Below are 17,109 nucleotides of genomic sequence, written 5' to 3' on the forward strand. Positions count from 1 at the left end.
CTGTCATCTTTCATTAAAACATTTGAGAGTTTACTATTTATTTCAATTAGCTGTCTAGAAATTTCTTTGATGCTGATGTTTTTCTCATGTTTAGTTTTCTTTTTGGACTGTTTTTTACTTTCTTCTTTTGATGAATTCATGCTGATGTCTTGTTCACAAACCCTGCTTATATATTTACGTTTATTGTCTTTTTCCTCACTTTTTTCATCACACTCGCTCTCAGATACTTCTGAAACTTCTAGTAGTTCTGAGGTCATATCTTTAATAATGTCTTTGTTTTGTGAAGAATTTGATGGCATCATGCCATACTTTTTTTTAACAGTATACTTTGGAATGTTTCAAAAATAAATTTTGATCTTTTCTTTTGAAGCTAGTTATGTATTTTTCATACCTTTTTTGTTTTCATGTCCAGTATTTCATTCTAAACTTTAGCACAAATCATTTTCTGTAACAAAATCCCAACAATGAGGCTGGAAACTTTTAAAACATTTGTAATTTTGTTCTCCAGAAGAAACACAGCATGCCCATGGAAGGGAGAGCAAATATCCTGCAGCTAAACACTCTTAGGAGACACAGTACGGATCTCAAACACAACGAAGATTGATCGACAGGCCGAACAAACACCAGGCCAGTTAACAGTGCTGTTGTACGCAGCGTGACTACATAGTTATAAGTAAATTACAATACAGGTATAAATCCGTATACAATGACACAGTTACAATAGCTAAGGATTCATGTTCATCAATATTGACAGATGCCCCACAGGGTTTTTTTGGCCCGATTTTATGGCCGAAATTCGGCTATGTTCCCAATCCCAAAAAGTATACTTTTTTCCCAAAATGTGGCAAAAAATTCCCAATTTAAAAAAAAAAAAAAAATTTTTTTTTTTTTTTTTTTTTTTTTTTTTTTTAGAAAGAAGTCTTATGTGTATTTTATCTGAATTTTAATTCAATTACATTTACAAAGTATTATATGATTTTCTTTTAATTTGAATGATTATAAAGAGTTAAATCAAATTTAGCATTTCCCTAATCAGTGGACTTTTTGTGTGGAAAAAAAGGCTAATGAATTTATTTTCCCAATTTCATGAAAATGCCGATAAAATTCCCAATTCCAAAGCCATGGGCTATCTTCCCAAAAAGTGGAAAAAAAACCTGCCCCACCCACCCGGTGTCTATTATATTCTGTAAATGAAATGACACCTATGACAGGGGACAAAAATTCCACTCGTCCGCTCGTATTGACGAGTGAAATCTTGAAAGGACGAGTGAATTTCCGTAAAGCTCTCGTCCTACAGGAAGAGTGAAAAAAAACTGATGTTAAAATATGTATTTTCTGACCACTAAGACTCTTTTTCATTAAATAAAATCATTTCTTAAAGCATATCTATTCCGAAAGTAGAACGCGAATGAACCGGAAATCGTAATTGTAAATTTCATACAGCAGGTGCGCGTTGTTATGCGAGACTGTGTCCCGAGTAAATATTGGCTTTTTGGTGTAAACTTTGCGCGTCCATGTTGACAGGGAACCATCTGACTTCATTCACTGTAAGTATTGATTTTTTTAAAGAATTATTTTACTGCGAAGTACGGTTTTAAACCAGTCTGAATTTCATCTGAAAAATGTCTGACATACGAGCGTTCTTTAAAGGGGGCAGGAGCGATGTTCAACCATCCAAAATGGAAAGCACGCAAGCATTAGAAAAAGAAAAAACAAATTTGTTTTCATTTATTTATTTTGTGTTCCTCATAAATAAAGTAAGTTAACATTTCTTCTGTGATCAGCTGGCATGAATAACTAAGTAAGCAGCATTTTAGCAGTGATTTAGGAAACATTGTTATTCATATCAGTCCTTTGCAATCTTTCTTTCACACATATTGAAGGACAAGTGCATGTGTTTGCAGGACGAGTGAAAATTTGTATGCACTTGTCCTGCAGGACGAGTGCCATTTATAAATATTTTTGTCCCCTGTATGATACGTTAATTACGTGTACTATTTTAACACACATTCACCGTGATTTTGTTAATTTATAAACATAAACAAACTCACCTGTTGACGTTAATCTAAAGCTAAATATATGCAGAAAAAACACTGTTATGGTTTCAGGAATCACGGCAAAACGTACGTGGCCAAATCTCATGCAAAACGCGAGTCTGCGAGAATTCGATTTAGGTTACACGCCAACAATTTTGTCTACATATGTTTCATATACCTATTGCGAGTACTGCGTATCGGTGGGTACGACGTATCAATGTAATGCAACACGTATGGCGTACCATTTGGTCGAAAGTAAATAAGACCTCCTAGGTAAAACGAGAAATTTATTGAACATTGTTATTATTATTATTTATACCAAATAATGCGTCTATCGACCGCTAACTCATAGATACTGTGCGTATTTATTGAACATTTTTAATATGATTATAGGTGCTACCTAATTTACGGGCAAAAGCTTTTTAAGTTTTTTTGATAACCATTTATTTTTAATAAATATATGGACATGATTGTGTTCAAAATATTATAATTGTTGCAATAATTAAGTAATGCATCCAAAAAAAGCAATCTTAAAATGAGTTACATGTTCCTAGCTTAAAGATCTAGCATCTTATTTTTTTTCTAGCCACAGGAATTTAAAGCTGGTTCGGTGGCTGTGGTATAGTGGATGGGGTGTCTGCTAACTGGCTTAGTCACGGGGAGGTCTCTGTATTGATCCCTTAAGTGGGTTAATTTAACAACCCTTTGACATTGTTTGCTCATCTGATCTTATTATACCATAGCTGATTTTTGTTTATAGATAAACGGGTATATACTTTTCAAAGTTCTATAAAAGTTCACACATGTTCCATCCAAGTAAAACAACAGAACCAATAAAGATCACACCAGATAATAACTGTGTGTATAGCTTGGAAATTTTGATAGTTCAGGAATCCCTCCTTTGTTGATATCTGTAAACCAAAACTGTCAGTTTTGCTGGATAGAATGGCTTGTGTGATGCCCAGCTCTTGCCTTGCCCTTGGCAGAACAGCTTCTAAAAACAGAAAACCAACAAATATCTTATTTGATCAATAATGCTGACAATTTATAAATGTCCTGTTTTTTGTTGATTTCGAATCTGGAAGATTTTTTACGTAAGATTGTGGTACGAAAATCCAACGGTATCGGATTTTGTGGTTTAGGCCTACACTTATTATAGTGATATGTAACCTTTCGGGATATCGGTAAAGTGCGAGCAGACGAGGTGTAAATACGTTAAAAATTAAAGCTAAAAGACTAAAAAGTTAGATCGGAATATCTTTAAATTTTGTGAATAAATGTGTTTCTGATGGATAACAACGACAACTTACCAGAATATTGCTCATGATCACACGTAAAACTTCTTTCTGAGAGCGAATGGAAAATGCGTCACGAATTCTGACAAATAAACAGTAGGGTGTCGTTATTGAAATACTGCGATAATACTGGAAGAATAGAGATGCCAACTATAATGTTTAAAACAAATAATTTTTTAACCAAGCGTTTGTGATTTGTCAGGATAACAATAACAATAAGAGATCGAAAAGATCAAAGCAAATAAATTCGACAGAAATCTGAGATTCGGCAATATATTTAAGGCGGGTTATGTTCACGTAAATTGTGTTTGGTAAAGACCTTATGTAGTGAACCAGTCTTCGGCTTATACCCACTGAAGATGAGTTTTCAGGGGAGATAATTGAGTAATGACTTTATTCTGGACCGGTTGCGAAGAAAAACAAATAATTCGAGAATATTTAGTGCGATTCGCTACACAATTATGATGTCATTGATATAATTTTTCCTGAGGTATATATTTACATGTGATTTAGCATATGCAAAAGTGTTTTTGATTTGTTCAATGTCATAAATAGCATCGCGAAAATATATGTGGCGTGGCAAATTTTTTGACACGCATCCCTATGTGGTATTCTTATGTAATGTTATGCCCGTATTATTAGTATTTATACCAAATTATGCGACTATCAACCGCTAACTCATAGATATTGTGCGTTTTTATTGAACTTATTCTTATTAGTATGTATACCAAATAATGCCACTATCGACCGCTAACTCATAGATATTGTGCCTACCCAGCAAACATGCGTCGTCAATACAACGTCAGATTATAGTCGGATTTTGGTTGGCTGGTTATCAACCAAATGCCAACGTTGGTACAACGTTAAATTTCTAACATCAATAAAACGTTAGTTATCAACGTTGTACCAACGTCAACCCAACGTTGTATATTTATAAGAGTTAAATTTGATGATAACCGAGCCGGGTGGTTTAAACCGCTCAAAATATGAAAGAAAAAGTAAATAACTTTTACAGTAAAATCGCTAAAAATCTGCAGGTGCCTTATTAACTCCCCTGCAGAATATCGAAATAGGTGGCGCTGCATTTCAACTCACAGTTTCGTACATGATTCTTCGAAATAATTTTTAAATAAAAGTCCAAAACTAAATAATTAAATATGTTATTTTGTCTTAATTTGTCATAATAAAGACATCTATAACAATAAACGATGGTAAACACTTGTAAAACAATAAAAACTAAAAAGCGAAACTGTCGCGCATGCGCTCGGAGAACCGGATCTAACAAAAAAACGTGTGCGAATAAACGTAAACATCCAACGAAAAACCTCCGATTCAACGAAAAACCTTCGATTCAACGGAAAAGAAAATAGAAAGATATCAACCAGGAAAGACAGGTATTCAAATGTATTATGTTTGTTCATGCATGAGTATGCCGAAATAACAGCGAGCATGCAGAGCGTCATTAAAAATGAAAGTCCACTGTTTGAAAATGGGTGGGGTAAAGTAGTGTACTGACTGTGTGGGGACAACAATTAACCAGCCGTCCGGTTAGCTCAGTCGGTAGAGCACTTTGTCTAGTGTTACGGTGGTCGTGGGTTTTTGCCCCACACTGGGTGCACGCTTACCTCTGATAATCACTTTAGTACTTAACTGACGATTTTCTACGGGCAATTCTCACTTTAGTCTCCTCGAAGGCATTTTCCATCTAGGTTACACTGATATATACTGATATATACTATTGTTACGCCTATCTACAATGACAGACAAGATTTGACTTCCATTGGGTCTGTTCTTCATGAGTGCTTATGGAGAGTGCAAGACCACTCCTGCCCCCACTGGCTTATGAAGTATTCTTTTTTAACAATAATGTGTAAACTATGATCTAAATGGACAAGAAAATATATTTTTACTGCTGCCACACAATCAAGCAATTAACGACTGCTGTTGTGATAGACTGATATATAGTTATTATAATCTAAAAAGTAGTACCATTGTTTAAATTGTAAATAAATTAATTTTTAATGTAATTTTCAAATATAAACAAAGTACTGTTGCTTCGATGAAGGCAGATATGCCAGAGCCGACGATCTGGTGAAACCTTGTAGATAATTTAGTTTATTAAACTTTTATTACAAGAGCTAGATTTCAGCAGTAAAAATGAATGACTCCATGCATGTAAGAGTGTATATTAACTTAAATAGATGTAATTTACTAACTGCTATATTTGAAAATTGCATTTTAAAGCATGCTTTTTAATTCCTTTTTCAGTTTAAAATTGGGTCAATTATGTCATACTGGAAACGCTATCGTTCGAATGTAGCAGCTGTTCATGCCTTAGCAGAAAGTAGTAGTGATGAAGACCAACATCAGGAAGATCATGAGCTGTCTCATTCTCCAGATCATTTCACCAATGAGAACTTGTCTGATCCGTCTTCCAATGAGAGCTTTGACAATAATAACAGAAGTGAAGATAATTTTTCTGACTTTTCCTTTTCTGAAACAATTCAGTCCTCAGATTCTTCTGAGACCGAGTCAAGTTTATCAGAAGATGAAAGTGACAATTTAAGGAAAAATTTGGCATCATGGGCAGCAAAACATAATGTGAGTAAAGTTTGTGTAGATGAATTGCTAACAACTTTACAGCCACATTGTAATGGCCTCCCAAAAGATGCAAGAACTCTTCTTAAGACTCCAAAATCAATAGACTTCAGTGAAAAATGTGGTGGAAAATATATATACTTTGGAATGAAAACGGATCTACTGAAAATATTAAAATTGAAATCATTTTCTTTAGAAGAGAACACTGTAAAACTTAATTTTAATATCGATGGAATACCTTTGTTCAAGTCAACAAGTGCACAGTTTTGGCCTATTCTTTGCAGTGTAAACAGTTACACACCATTCATGATCTGTATTTTCTATGGAGAAGGAAAGCCAAATTCACTCGAAGACTTCTTGTCTGATTTTTTAACAGAATTAAGTGAACTAATCCAGGACGTAATAAGTTTAGAAGATACGTTGATAAAGGTTGAAGCAAATGCTTTTATATGTGATGCTCCAGCTCGTGCATTTCTGAAATCTATTAAGGGCCACACTGGTTACAATGCCTGTGAAAGATGCACCATACATGGCTACCACACAGATCATCGTGTCGTTTTGGACTCTGATCATTCTTGTGAACTTAGAACTGATGAAGCCTTCAACGCAAATAGATACCGGGACACTGGGCACCAAATGGGAGAAACACCTTTAGTTACGTACGGAATCAATTGTGTTAAATCTTTTGCGCTTGATTACATGCACATGGTATGTTTAGGCGTGGTAAAACGTATTCTTGGATGTCTAAAGCAGGGACCAACTAATTGCAGGCTATCTGCACAACAATTAACCCAAATTTCAACAAATCTACTAATGTACTCTGGCAAACTGCCATCTGAGTTTGCTCGTCAACCTAGAACATTATATGATTTTGAGCGCTGGAAGGCGACAGAGTTTCGGCAATTTTTGTTGTATACCGGTCCAATTGTCCTCAAAAAGGTATTGACAAAAGATATGTATGAACACTTCTTGTGTTTATCTGTCGGCATGTCCATTCTTCTAGAGAGTGATAATGAAACAAGGAATTTTTACTTGAACTATGCACGGGAATTACTGACATATTTTGTTACAAAAAGCAAAGAATTTTACCACCCGAAATTCATTGTTTACAATGTACATTCACTTATTCATTTAGCAGATGACTGTGAACACTTTAATTGTTCGTTGAATGATATTTGCGCTTTCCCTTATGAAAATCATTTGCACTCAGTCAAAAAACTTGTTAAAAATGCTAAAAATCCAATAGTTCAAGTAGCTAAAAGGATCCAAGAGAGGAGTTATACAGCTAATGTCAGAATTAAACAGAAATCTACATTTAGTGTTATTTCCACAAAAGAAAAAAACAACTGTTTCCTACTACAAGATGGAACATACGCCTTTGTGAAAGAAAAAATTGACCAAAAAACTCTGCGATGTCAAATTCTGAAACCAGAACAAGCCGAGAACTTTTTCACCAAGCCCTGTGAGTCAAAGCTTTTCAACATTGCTTTCAGGAAGAATAATCTGCGACTGAAAAGGAAACGTGTTGCTGTTGGTGAACTGTATAAGAAGCTTGTGAGATTTCCATTTGAAAGGGGAGTTGTCCTCGTACCCATGCTTCATACAATTGAGCACTGAGCAAAAGGTAAGAGTAAATTGAGTCTGCATCTGGTTAGCAAGTTATGAGCATGCTGCATGATTATTGAATGATTTAATAAATTATGAACTTTCTAAGAGCATGTTAACTGCTGCAGTGCCATGTATAAAATTTAAATAAATTCTGGCATATAGATATAAAGTATAAATATTCAGACAACTTTTTATGTATATACTGGGGGACATATTGTTTTTGCCCTGTCTGTTGGTCTGTTTGCGCCAACTTTAACATTTGCTATTTCTTTTGCAATATTGAAGATAGCACCTTGATATCAAGCATGCATGTGCATCTCATGGAGCTGCACATTTTGAGTGGTGAAAGGTCAAGGTCATCCTTCAAGGTCAAAGCGGTAAGGGGGACATAGCGGTTTCACAAACGCATCTTGTTTAGTAGTTTCTTTTCTCAGCACTGCCATGTATGTGAAATCGAGACTTCCCAAAAGAGATACCAGAATGATTTTGTGTCAAAATTTAAACATTTTAAACAGGATTTACTTTTCCAAAATTAAAATTGGGAATACAATAAAATGGGACCCCCTAGCTTTCGAGACCTCTGATATGAGAAACTGTTAAAAAAAGAAAAATAATTAGAAATTTTAACTCCCAATATATACATAAAAATATAATGAGTAATGATTTTTATCTTCAGAATGTACGCTTTAGTAGTGTGGTTGGAAAATGGAATTGAGGTAGAGGGAGTCATTCCAATTTCCTGGGTGGACTTCATAGAAAATGTGATATATTGGCCACCTGGAGTGGACGCAAAACCCTACATAGAAAAACTCAGCACGCCACTAATAACTTCCTGGAGATCCTTTCCGTTGAAGAAAGTTAAACATAAGTCTGGTGAGTAAAATTAACTTTAATAGAGGACGCTCTTAATGAACATCTGGCTTTTGTCAATTTCAATCGGGAATCCTCGGCTAATTCCGATTAAATCATGCCTCGGTGTATCTGGTGGAAGGACATGGGGTAAAACACCCCCAATTATTAGCTGGAGGTTAGGATGGGCCAAGAAGTAGTTCAAAGTAGTTCGGTTGCTTACGTCACACTTGCGTCATACTAGATTTTGGCGCATCTTACCCGAGCCTCTCGATTGTTTTACATGGTAGAATCACATGATCATCAAAATGGGGTCAAAATGGGGTCGTCCAAGATGGCAGCCTACTACATACATTTGGGTCACAATTTGAAAAATTTGACGAGGTGTTCCGAATGTTGTCAATTTTTGACAGCAGTTCAACATCGCATCTGGCATTTCTAGAAGGCCTGTAGCAAATATATACATGTATAATTTTTGTGTCATGGAATAGACGTATATCATAAGCAGGGGTGTAGAAAAGTAAAAATGAAAGTAGGAGGTTGATTTGAGATTTTTTTCTAAGTAATTTTTGTTATGAAAAGTAGCCGGGCAAGAATGATCAAATGGCCAGCCAATTTTCCGTCTACCAATTTCTTTCAACACCCCTGCATTAGTACATGTATATACAAATGTTGTGGTTGCATAATTGAAAATGGTAATTTTTAAGAGTGATAAGATGAGACCTGGCAAACTGCAGTTTCAATGTTTATTATAAAACTAACTTTTGTCTGCTGATTGACCAGTTCATATTGCAGTTTATTTAGAAGATTCTCTATCTGATCAAAGTCTAAACCTATACTGAGAGTAGTCAGTAGACCCATTATAGTATTATAATATATTTAAATATCTGCATAGAAAATAACTGGTATTTGAACTTTTATGAATGGTTATGGTTCTGATGTACCATATATTTCAAGTAAAATTACTTTTTAAAATTTCAGAACAGAAGTCTGAATGTGATGATTATACTTTCACAACAACTCAAGAGACAGATTCAGAGGAGGAGGATCTGAAACGGAAGCCAAAGAAGAAGAGCTTTCAAGATTATGTAACTGGTTAGTTTTTTTTAATTATTTTCACAATGGCATATCTTATTGTCTGTTAGTATTACTAGTGTTTTTCCCAGGCCCTTTTAGCGTGGCGATTCGCCACGCTGCCCTCCCGGCTCGCCACTCTGCCCTTTTTAAAGGCAAAACTCGCCACGCGCCCTTATTGATAACATCTTTATTGACTAATGACCTAACGTGTCCGCAAAATCAGCGTCCATGATTGTGTTTGACGTTTCGACTGATTTACTCGAGAGACTTCAACGTCTAAGCAACTATATTAATTGCGTAGATTTAATCTATAACAGTGTAATCACATTATAATTTATTAGTAAAAATTACCTATACAAGTATACCCATAGCCGTTATCATTGATAAGTAATTATCTATAACAGTACTTTTACAGTTAAACGGCACCACGCGTATATCTGCCCTTTTTTGCATTAACCTCGCGTTAAGATGCCCTCTTCAAATTTACTGCGACATGCCCCTTTGTCCTCCTGGAAAAAACACTAATTACTCAAGGTTGGCATAAAAATCATGAAACCAATTTCTTACCTAGTTGTGGGTTTTAAGGCAATTTGCTCGAACCTTAAAAACTTGGGCTGTCGACCCTGCTATTTATAATTACTAATTTTTTTTTATCTATCACAAAATCTTGGTTAATGCATAATTTTAAAATAAATCTAATGAACAACAGTATTTTACAGTTATTACTGGCATCCTTTGCGACTTGACAGCAATTAAAAAATCGTGGAAGAAACCTTTCTTTATAAATATTCTTGAAAGTAAATCCAGTAGTGACAGATCTAGACTAGCCATGTGTCTGTACGCTGTTCTTGTTTTAGGTTCAGAAACATCAGATGCTTGTGCTACAGGCGGTACCAAAACTGGAGATTCTGAACATGAGAAATCCAGTGAGTAATTTTCTTTTATCAATGTTTTTCCACAGTGAAATCCGAATGTCGTCGACATCCGGTTTTAGATTGGTTCATTTGAAATGTTGCAGACAGGGATTGTGATGGTAAAGCACATTTTTTCCTTGTGAAGGTTTAAAGACTATTCTTAAGTTTTGATTCTGTGCACTAGAAGTGAATACTCTTCATCAGAGAAATATCCAAAATCCTCTGGAAATGTCAGATTAAAAAATGCATACTTCACTAATTCCCTTTATACTAATTTCTCTTTGAATTGGAAAATTGTTTGTATTACTGATAACTCTGTGTTAATTGTAGTATGGTTATGAGTGATGATCCGGTTGCTGAAGGCCAGTCTCTTGGATTAAACAATTATGAATTTGCCAGCAGATTTCCAATACTAGTATTTCATGTATTCGAAGATCAGAAACATTTCCTATTAAAGAACTTTCTTAAAGTTTGCAAAGAAAAGAAAGTAAACCAAAGAACAACAGTATTTTGCCGTTATTACTGGCATCATTTCCTACTTGACAGCAATTAAAAAGTTGTGGAAGAAACCTTTCATAATATGTGTTATTGAAAATAAATCCAGTAGTGATAGATTTAGACTAGCCATGTGACTGTAAGCTTTTTCTTGTTTTAACCCCTTGTGGATGATGGGCTTCTAACTCAGAATTGGAGTAACCCTTTAACCCTGTGTGAATCGTAAAAGGTGACTTAATAGTTTTAAAAAACAATGGAAGTTTATGCATCTCTTAGCTCCAGCAGGGGATGTGGTTTTTTACCTTGGATGTTGCATTGAACTTTGTAACATCCGTGGTTAGCCAAAATTATTTTTCCTGTTTGGTGCCAGATGATCTGAAATATTGATTGGACTTGGTGCATCATAAAAAAGCAATAAAAATCTTAATGTTTTAGATTCTGACACATCAGTTGCTTGTGCTACAGGAGTAACTTATACTGGAGGCTCTGAATATAAGAAATCTGGTGAGTAATTCTTTTTTGTTTTTTTTTCAATGAATTTCATTATTAACAAATGCTGCTACAGAGATTGTGAACTTAGTCTACTTCTTACCATTGTGGCTGATGGATATATCAAAACAGAATTGCTGGCATGATTTAACCCTTCTTGAATCATAAAGGCAACCAATTGCAGTCAATGCATCTCTTATAATAAGCAGGTGAGGGTTTTTTGACCTGGGTGTTGATTTAACTTTTGTAACACCCAAGGTTAGGCTTAGCCCAAATCATCTTTCATGTAAGGCGCCTTTTATTTCTTTTACCCAGAATCCATTTAACATCGATAACACTATAGCTGATAAATATATAGATGTTTTTTTGGCATACCATCAGTGACAGTGGTTACTTTTTTCTTTTTTGTAGGAACATTGCCAATACCACCAAATAAGAAAAAAAGTACATCACAAGCAGTTATAAGTCCAGGAACAAATCTGGCCTCCAAAAGTCAACTTTCTGGTCTGTCCCAGACTAAAACTTCTACAAGTCCCTGACCAAATATAGTAAAAGTTCTAATTCTGGTCAGTCCCAGACCAAAACTGCTTCAAGTAAGTCCATGACCAAAAATAGGCAAGGTTCTATTTCTGGTCAGTCCCAAACCAAAATTGCTCCAAGTAAGTCCCAGAGCAAAACTACTCTAAGTCAGTCCAAGAGCAAAAGTACTCCAAGTCAGCCTCAGGCAAATAAAAGTAGTTCAGGTTCCCTTACTGGTCAGAACAAGACCAAAACTATTTATAGATCACGGTCAAGGTCCTTTTCCATGTCAAGTTTACCATTGAGGTCAAGGTCTCAAAGTAGGTCTAGGTCAAGGTCGTCTTCATTAGGACAGATTAATATGTCACCCTTTATGTCCAGCACTATGTTAGAAGACAAGTCATGCAGGTCAAGGTCTAGATCAAAATCCAATGAGTCTAGATCAAGGTCAAAATCTAAAACGTATCGCCATAATCGTTCCCACAGGTCTAGGTCAAAATCATATAGGTCTAGATCAAGAACAAATGAATCTAGTTCTCAGTCAAAAAATAAAGAGTATCGAAAATACAGGTCTCGGTCAAAGTCATACAGGTCTAGATCTAGGTCAAGATCCAATGAATCATATGCTAGGTCAATAGACAGGCCCAACAGGTCATCCCGCAAGTCATTTGACCGATCAGACAGGTCAGTTGTTCCCCCGGACAACTCAACTCGGAAGTCATCGACTAATAAAACTGAGGACAAATTTCCTATGCCAGAAGCACGTAAGCAACTGTTGTCAATATGAGCCCCGTTTAGCAGAAATGGGTCTTACAGTAAAAATGACTATTGAAGAAACGCAACATAAGGATGACGTCATTATTGACATGTAATTGGCACTTAAAACTGAGGCTCATTTTTATTGTCTGCTTTATACCAATTACAATAAATGCTAGTCGTATTATAGTATCAGTCTTGTTAAAAGGATCATGTTATTTTAATGGTGGCTTTGCTCCAAGGTTTAAAGACTTTTAGAGAGAAATTAAACACCTTGTATAACAAAGTAAACTGTAGTATAAATGTACTGATACAAGCCTGTTTATATAGGTACAAATCTAGGTCAAGTGCCATCTTAATTTAAGACAGTGCAGTTAGTATAGTGTTATATATTATTTATAACTAATGGTAGAAAATTGACTATTAAGAAATTTAAAGGTGTACATTTTTTGATGAAACAGAAAAGGCTGAATATTTGTTATGTTATTAAGCATAAAAATCTTCAAACATTACCCATTTCTGCTTTACGGGGCTCATATAGGCGTGAAGTAATGAAGAATGTGTTGGAATACCCTTAAAAAAATAAACTTGAAATGGTTGTCAGTCAGTCTTAGATCAAAGAATTAAAGTAAAAATATGGATATGTAGAAATTTACATAATATAATCTTTTTGAAATAAGAATTATGTTAATAAATTATTTTATTTTATTCACTAACATAAATATTGGAAAGTCAAAAGTCTCCCTAAATAAAAACAGCCAGACTTAATTAAGGACCTTAGTCAGTCTGACAAATTTTTGTAACTCTGATTAAATGTCTGTCAATGTAAATTTCGGAAATGTTTTCCAGTAAATGTTCAATGTAAGGCAACATTTTCAGCATCTTCTTGAAGTCTGAATAAAACTGCATCTTCTTAAAGTCTGAAAACCGATGTTGATGTATCGTCTTTACAGGATTTCAAAGACGTGTTCTGTTCAAACTCTGCGAGTTAAGTGCAGAAATACAGTCTTTGAAAAGAATAAAAAGTGTACGACAAGTCGGGACTGTTGAAGAAGAGGACTTTTTCCAGGCAGATTCTATTGATGAGTTCAATCTGTTGGACGAGAGAATAAAAGGACCAGAGGAACGACAAAAAATGGTAAATATTAATATATATAGAAATCAGAATCATGCTACATAAGGCTAATACTTTCTTAAATAAGCCAGTTCTATGGATTTACTTTAAAGTCCCTGTTTGCGGACATATATATATATATATATATATATATATATATATGCGCAGAATTGTAAAAGAAAAAGTATTTTTATGGTGGATATCACTGAAAATACAGTTGAAATTGTTTGAAAACAAACCATATAGCGTTTTTTTGGGGGGGATTAAGTACTGTGAAGTACGAATTCAACCTAATTGATATTCATGAATCGTAACTTGACTTCAATAATAAACAAGAAAAATGGCGGATATGGAGGAATTTAGTGGAGAGAATCCAAGAACAAATGCAAATACATCTGTTACAGACGGAAATTGATTTGCAACACTACGCTTTTGCTAAATCTATGTTTTAATCTTCTATATGAAAATAATATGCTAATCTTATAATTTGCAATACTCATGACTGCAATGATTTGCATGTATTTATTTATAATCATTTTATTGATGAGAAACCAGGTTGTCAATGTCAACCTCGATAAAAAATAAATTTCAATGAAGTAAAGTTTAGTTTTATATGCAAAAAAAACCTTTTATCATTAAAAATCTTTTCATCAAATGGGGACTGAAAGGTTTGACCGTATCTGTATGACCAAATTATCCACATTACTAATACTTATATAAGAACTAGACCGAGTCCTAACAAAGACTGACATACTTGTTTAACTAGGGGAAAAAAGTACACTGCCTACCTGCATACTTCTGTTGTCTATCCCACAAAATCTGATTATTTATAATACTGTCTACAAGACGTCTAGTAACATATGAAGGCAAAAACAGCAGGCACTAGTGCCAAAAATTGTGATACATTTTGATATGTTTATCATTAGTACAGATAAAAACTCAATTTTTAGTGTTACTGCCATAGATCCGAACATGCTTTTGTATGGAATTATGGCAATAATGTTAAAATTTTCTAAAAACTTTTATCTGGAAGATACATTTATCTTATGCTGTCTTTCAGGTTAATTAGCATGTTCTTTTTGGCAACCCTGAAATACAACTGTCTAATTCTTTCAGGTTTATCATCTTTCACTGATTGGTGGAGCAAATACGAAGCAGGCTGTGCAGAACATATTAGAAAGGTATCACATTTTGTTTGTTATTCAATATTGTAATTTCCATTGAGCTGTTTGAAGACCATGTTTGGTGTGTAATTTGTTCACTGTCATAACCATACTTCCATAAAGATTTCTTCTCTAAATGAATGTTTGAAGACACCTGGAAAAGTCAATCACTCATACTGTGTTTACTCCATCTCTATTTGCTTTCTTACTATTGTTTATTAGGTGGAATTAATTCATATGTTAACTTGTATGTGTACTATTTCAGATTGATGTCTAATAGACTGATGTCTAAATTCAACTCAAAGGGAGTTAAAGGGAAGCTATCGTTTGAATCATCAGAGACATTCAAAGTTGTAATTGGTATGTTTATTTGCCTTTAATTTTTAAGTACAAAACTCATGCCATACTAATGCCTCAGTCACACATTCACGGGTGCTAATGCCGGTTCCACTGCGGATTAAATCTCAAGGACGACCCTGGTAGTCCAAGCCTGTCTGTGGTCCAATATATACGGATCATGTACTATAGTGTTGCTATATGTTTTCACATAACTTCTAATGATATTGTCTTGAATCGTTACGGTACAACACAATAAGATACGGAGCTGACACGGAATGATTCTAACGAATGCTTATGATTTTAAATTTAAAGGCAGACTTAAACAGATCAGTACTTTGTAGTACAGTTTGTGGGGATGAGCTACATCTGTTTGATCCATAGTAAAGTTTTAAACATTTTATGGACAGGCAAGTACTTCTATGTATGACTACCAATAGCTACAGAGACAATTCAGAAAGCTACGGACCACAAAGATTGCCACTTATGATGCCCGATCGTATCCATAGTATAATCCCATGTCTTATCCCTGTATGTGACTGAGGCATATATAAAGGCATAAAGAAATGCATAGCTTTATAAGCGTGAACTGTAAGTTGAATAAAAATGAATGTAATGTCAAAGAGTTATTACACTTGTGTAATTTCAAACTATTCAACAGCGTTATATTACACCCCCTTTGCATTATTTATGATATAAGTACATTATAGATTATAATAAATTTAGGCGGCTTTATCAATGAACAAATGAAAAAGAATGCAAAATAATTCTTCTTTCAGCTAGTGCCATGAAGGGAAACAATGATATTACAGAACACCAAGTCAAGGAAGTTATCAGCTACCACCTGAAATACGCCCCATACAGGAAAGGAGGTGGAAAAAGATACCTTGACAATAATCCATAATTTTTTTTAATGACATGCTATGGATGCCTCACGCTTAGGACCTGCGGATAAATGTTTTGTGGCTTATCCCTTTACCAAACAATAACGGGATTTTACGGGATTGTTGCAGACGAATCTTGAAATAATAGTGATACAAGGAGAAATTGCTCATGATGAACAATTTCTCCTTTTATCACAATGATTTCTTCCCTACCACATTAATTTCTCCATATTCCATTACAATTTTGTTAGCCTTCCAAAACCTCTTTCAATTTCTGAGTGTCCAAAATTTGCCATTTGGTAAAGGGTTAAAGTGCTTATTGGTATGAAGGATTAATGAAGCTGTACAACAATCTTTTACACATTTAATTTCACCGATTTCTCGATATCTTTTAACCCTGTTTAAACATTTATTCATGATTTTCATGTAATGACGAACACTGTTAAATAGTTTTGTATTAAATATGATATTGCAAGACAATTACAAATGCCATCAATTCTTGACCCTTAACCAAACAGTAACAAGATTTTAGGGGATTGTTAAAGACAACTCTTAAAATGTTTGTGGAAAAAGGAGAAATTGCTTAATTATTTCTAACTTACCAAATCAATTGTTTCATATTATATAACAATTTAATTAGTCATCTGCAACCTCTTTCAATTTTGGTCAGTCCAAGATATGTTGTTTGAAAAGGGTTAATTATCTCTGTATCCAGTGATGAATCAATTAGTGGTCTGAGTCGAACACAAAAGTCTTTTATCCAGTGTTGAGTCCATTACTGCTCTGACTAAACCCCATAGGTAGTTCATTACTGCAGATCTTTGACTCTTTTAGCAGACAACCAATTTGAAACTTTGCCATAACAATTGTATTTGGCATCTGCAATCTGTTTCAATTTGGGAAGGTCTAAAATTTGTCGTTTAGTAAAGGGTAATGGGTGCAATCAAGCCTCGCAAAAAAAGTTTGCTACTATTAC

At 34.6% G+C, this 17,109-nt stretch overlaps 2 protein-coding genes across 2 annotated transcripts in view; one reads left to right on the plus strand and one right to left on the minus strand.

Annotated features, from left to right (window-relative positions):
• Positions 1-2,182, minus strand: part of LOC127852203 (coatomer subunit beta-like) — a 47,763-nt gene extending 45,581 nt beyond the window's left edge. Inside the window, exon 1 of the mRNA XM_052386077.1 lies at positions 2,052-2,182. The gene's annotated coding sequence lies outside the window, so the exon portion shown is untranslated. The remainder of the gene's footprint in view (positions 1-2,051) is intronic.
• Positions 2,183-7,349: 5,167 nt separating this feature from the next.
• Positions 7,350-11,900, plus strand: LOC127853870 (uncharacterized). The gene is made up of 6 exons (XM_052388671.1): positions 7,350-7,553; positions 8,214-8,410; positions 9,368-9,481; positions 10,321-10,389; positions 11,308-11,376; positions 11,773-11,900. Exons 2-6 carry the CDS (start codon positions 8,215-8,217, stop codon positions 11,898-11,900), a joined length of 576 nt encoding a protein of 191 aa, XP_052244631.1. The 5' UTR covers positions 7,350-7,553; position 8,214.
• Positions 11,901-17,109: the final 5,209 nt, after the last annotated feature.

This window comes from Dreissena polymorpha, chromosome 12, assembly GCF_020536995.1.
Source record: "Dreissena polymorpha isolate Duluth1 chromosome 12, UMN_Dpol_1.0, whole genome shotgun sequence".
NCBI classification, from domain to species: Eukaryota; Metazoa; Mollusca; class Bivalvia; order Myida; family Dreissenidae; genus Dreissena; species Dreissena polymorpha.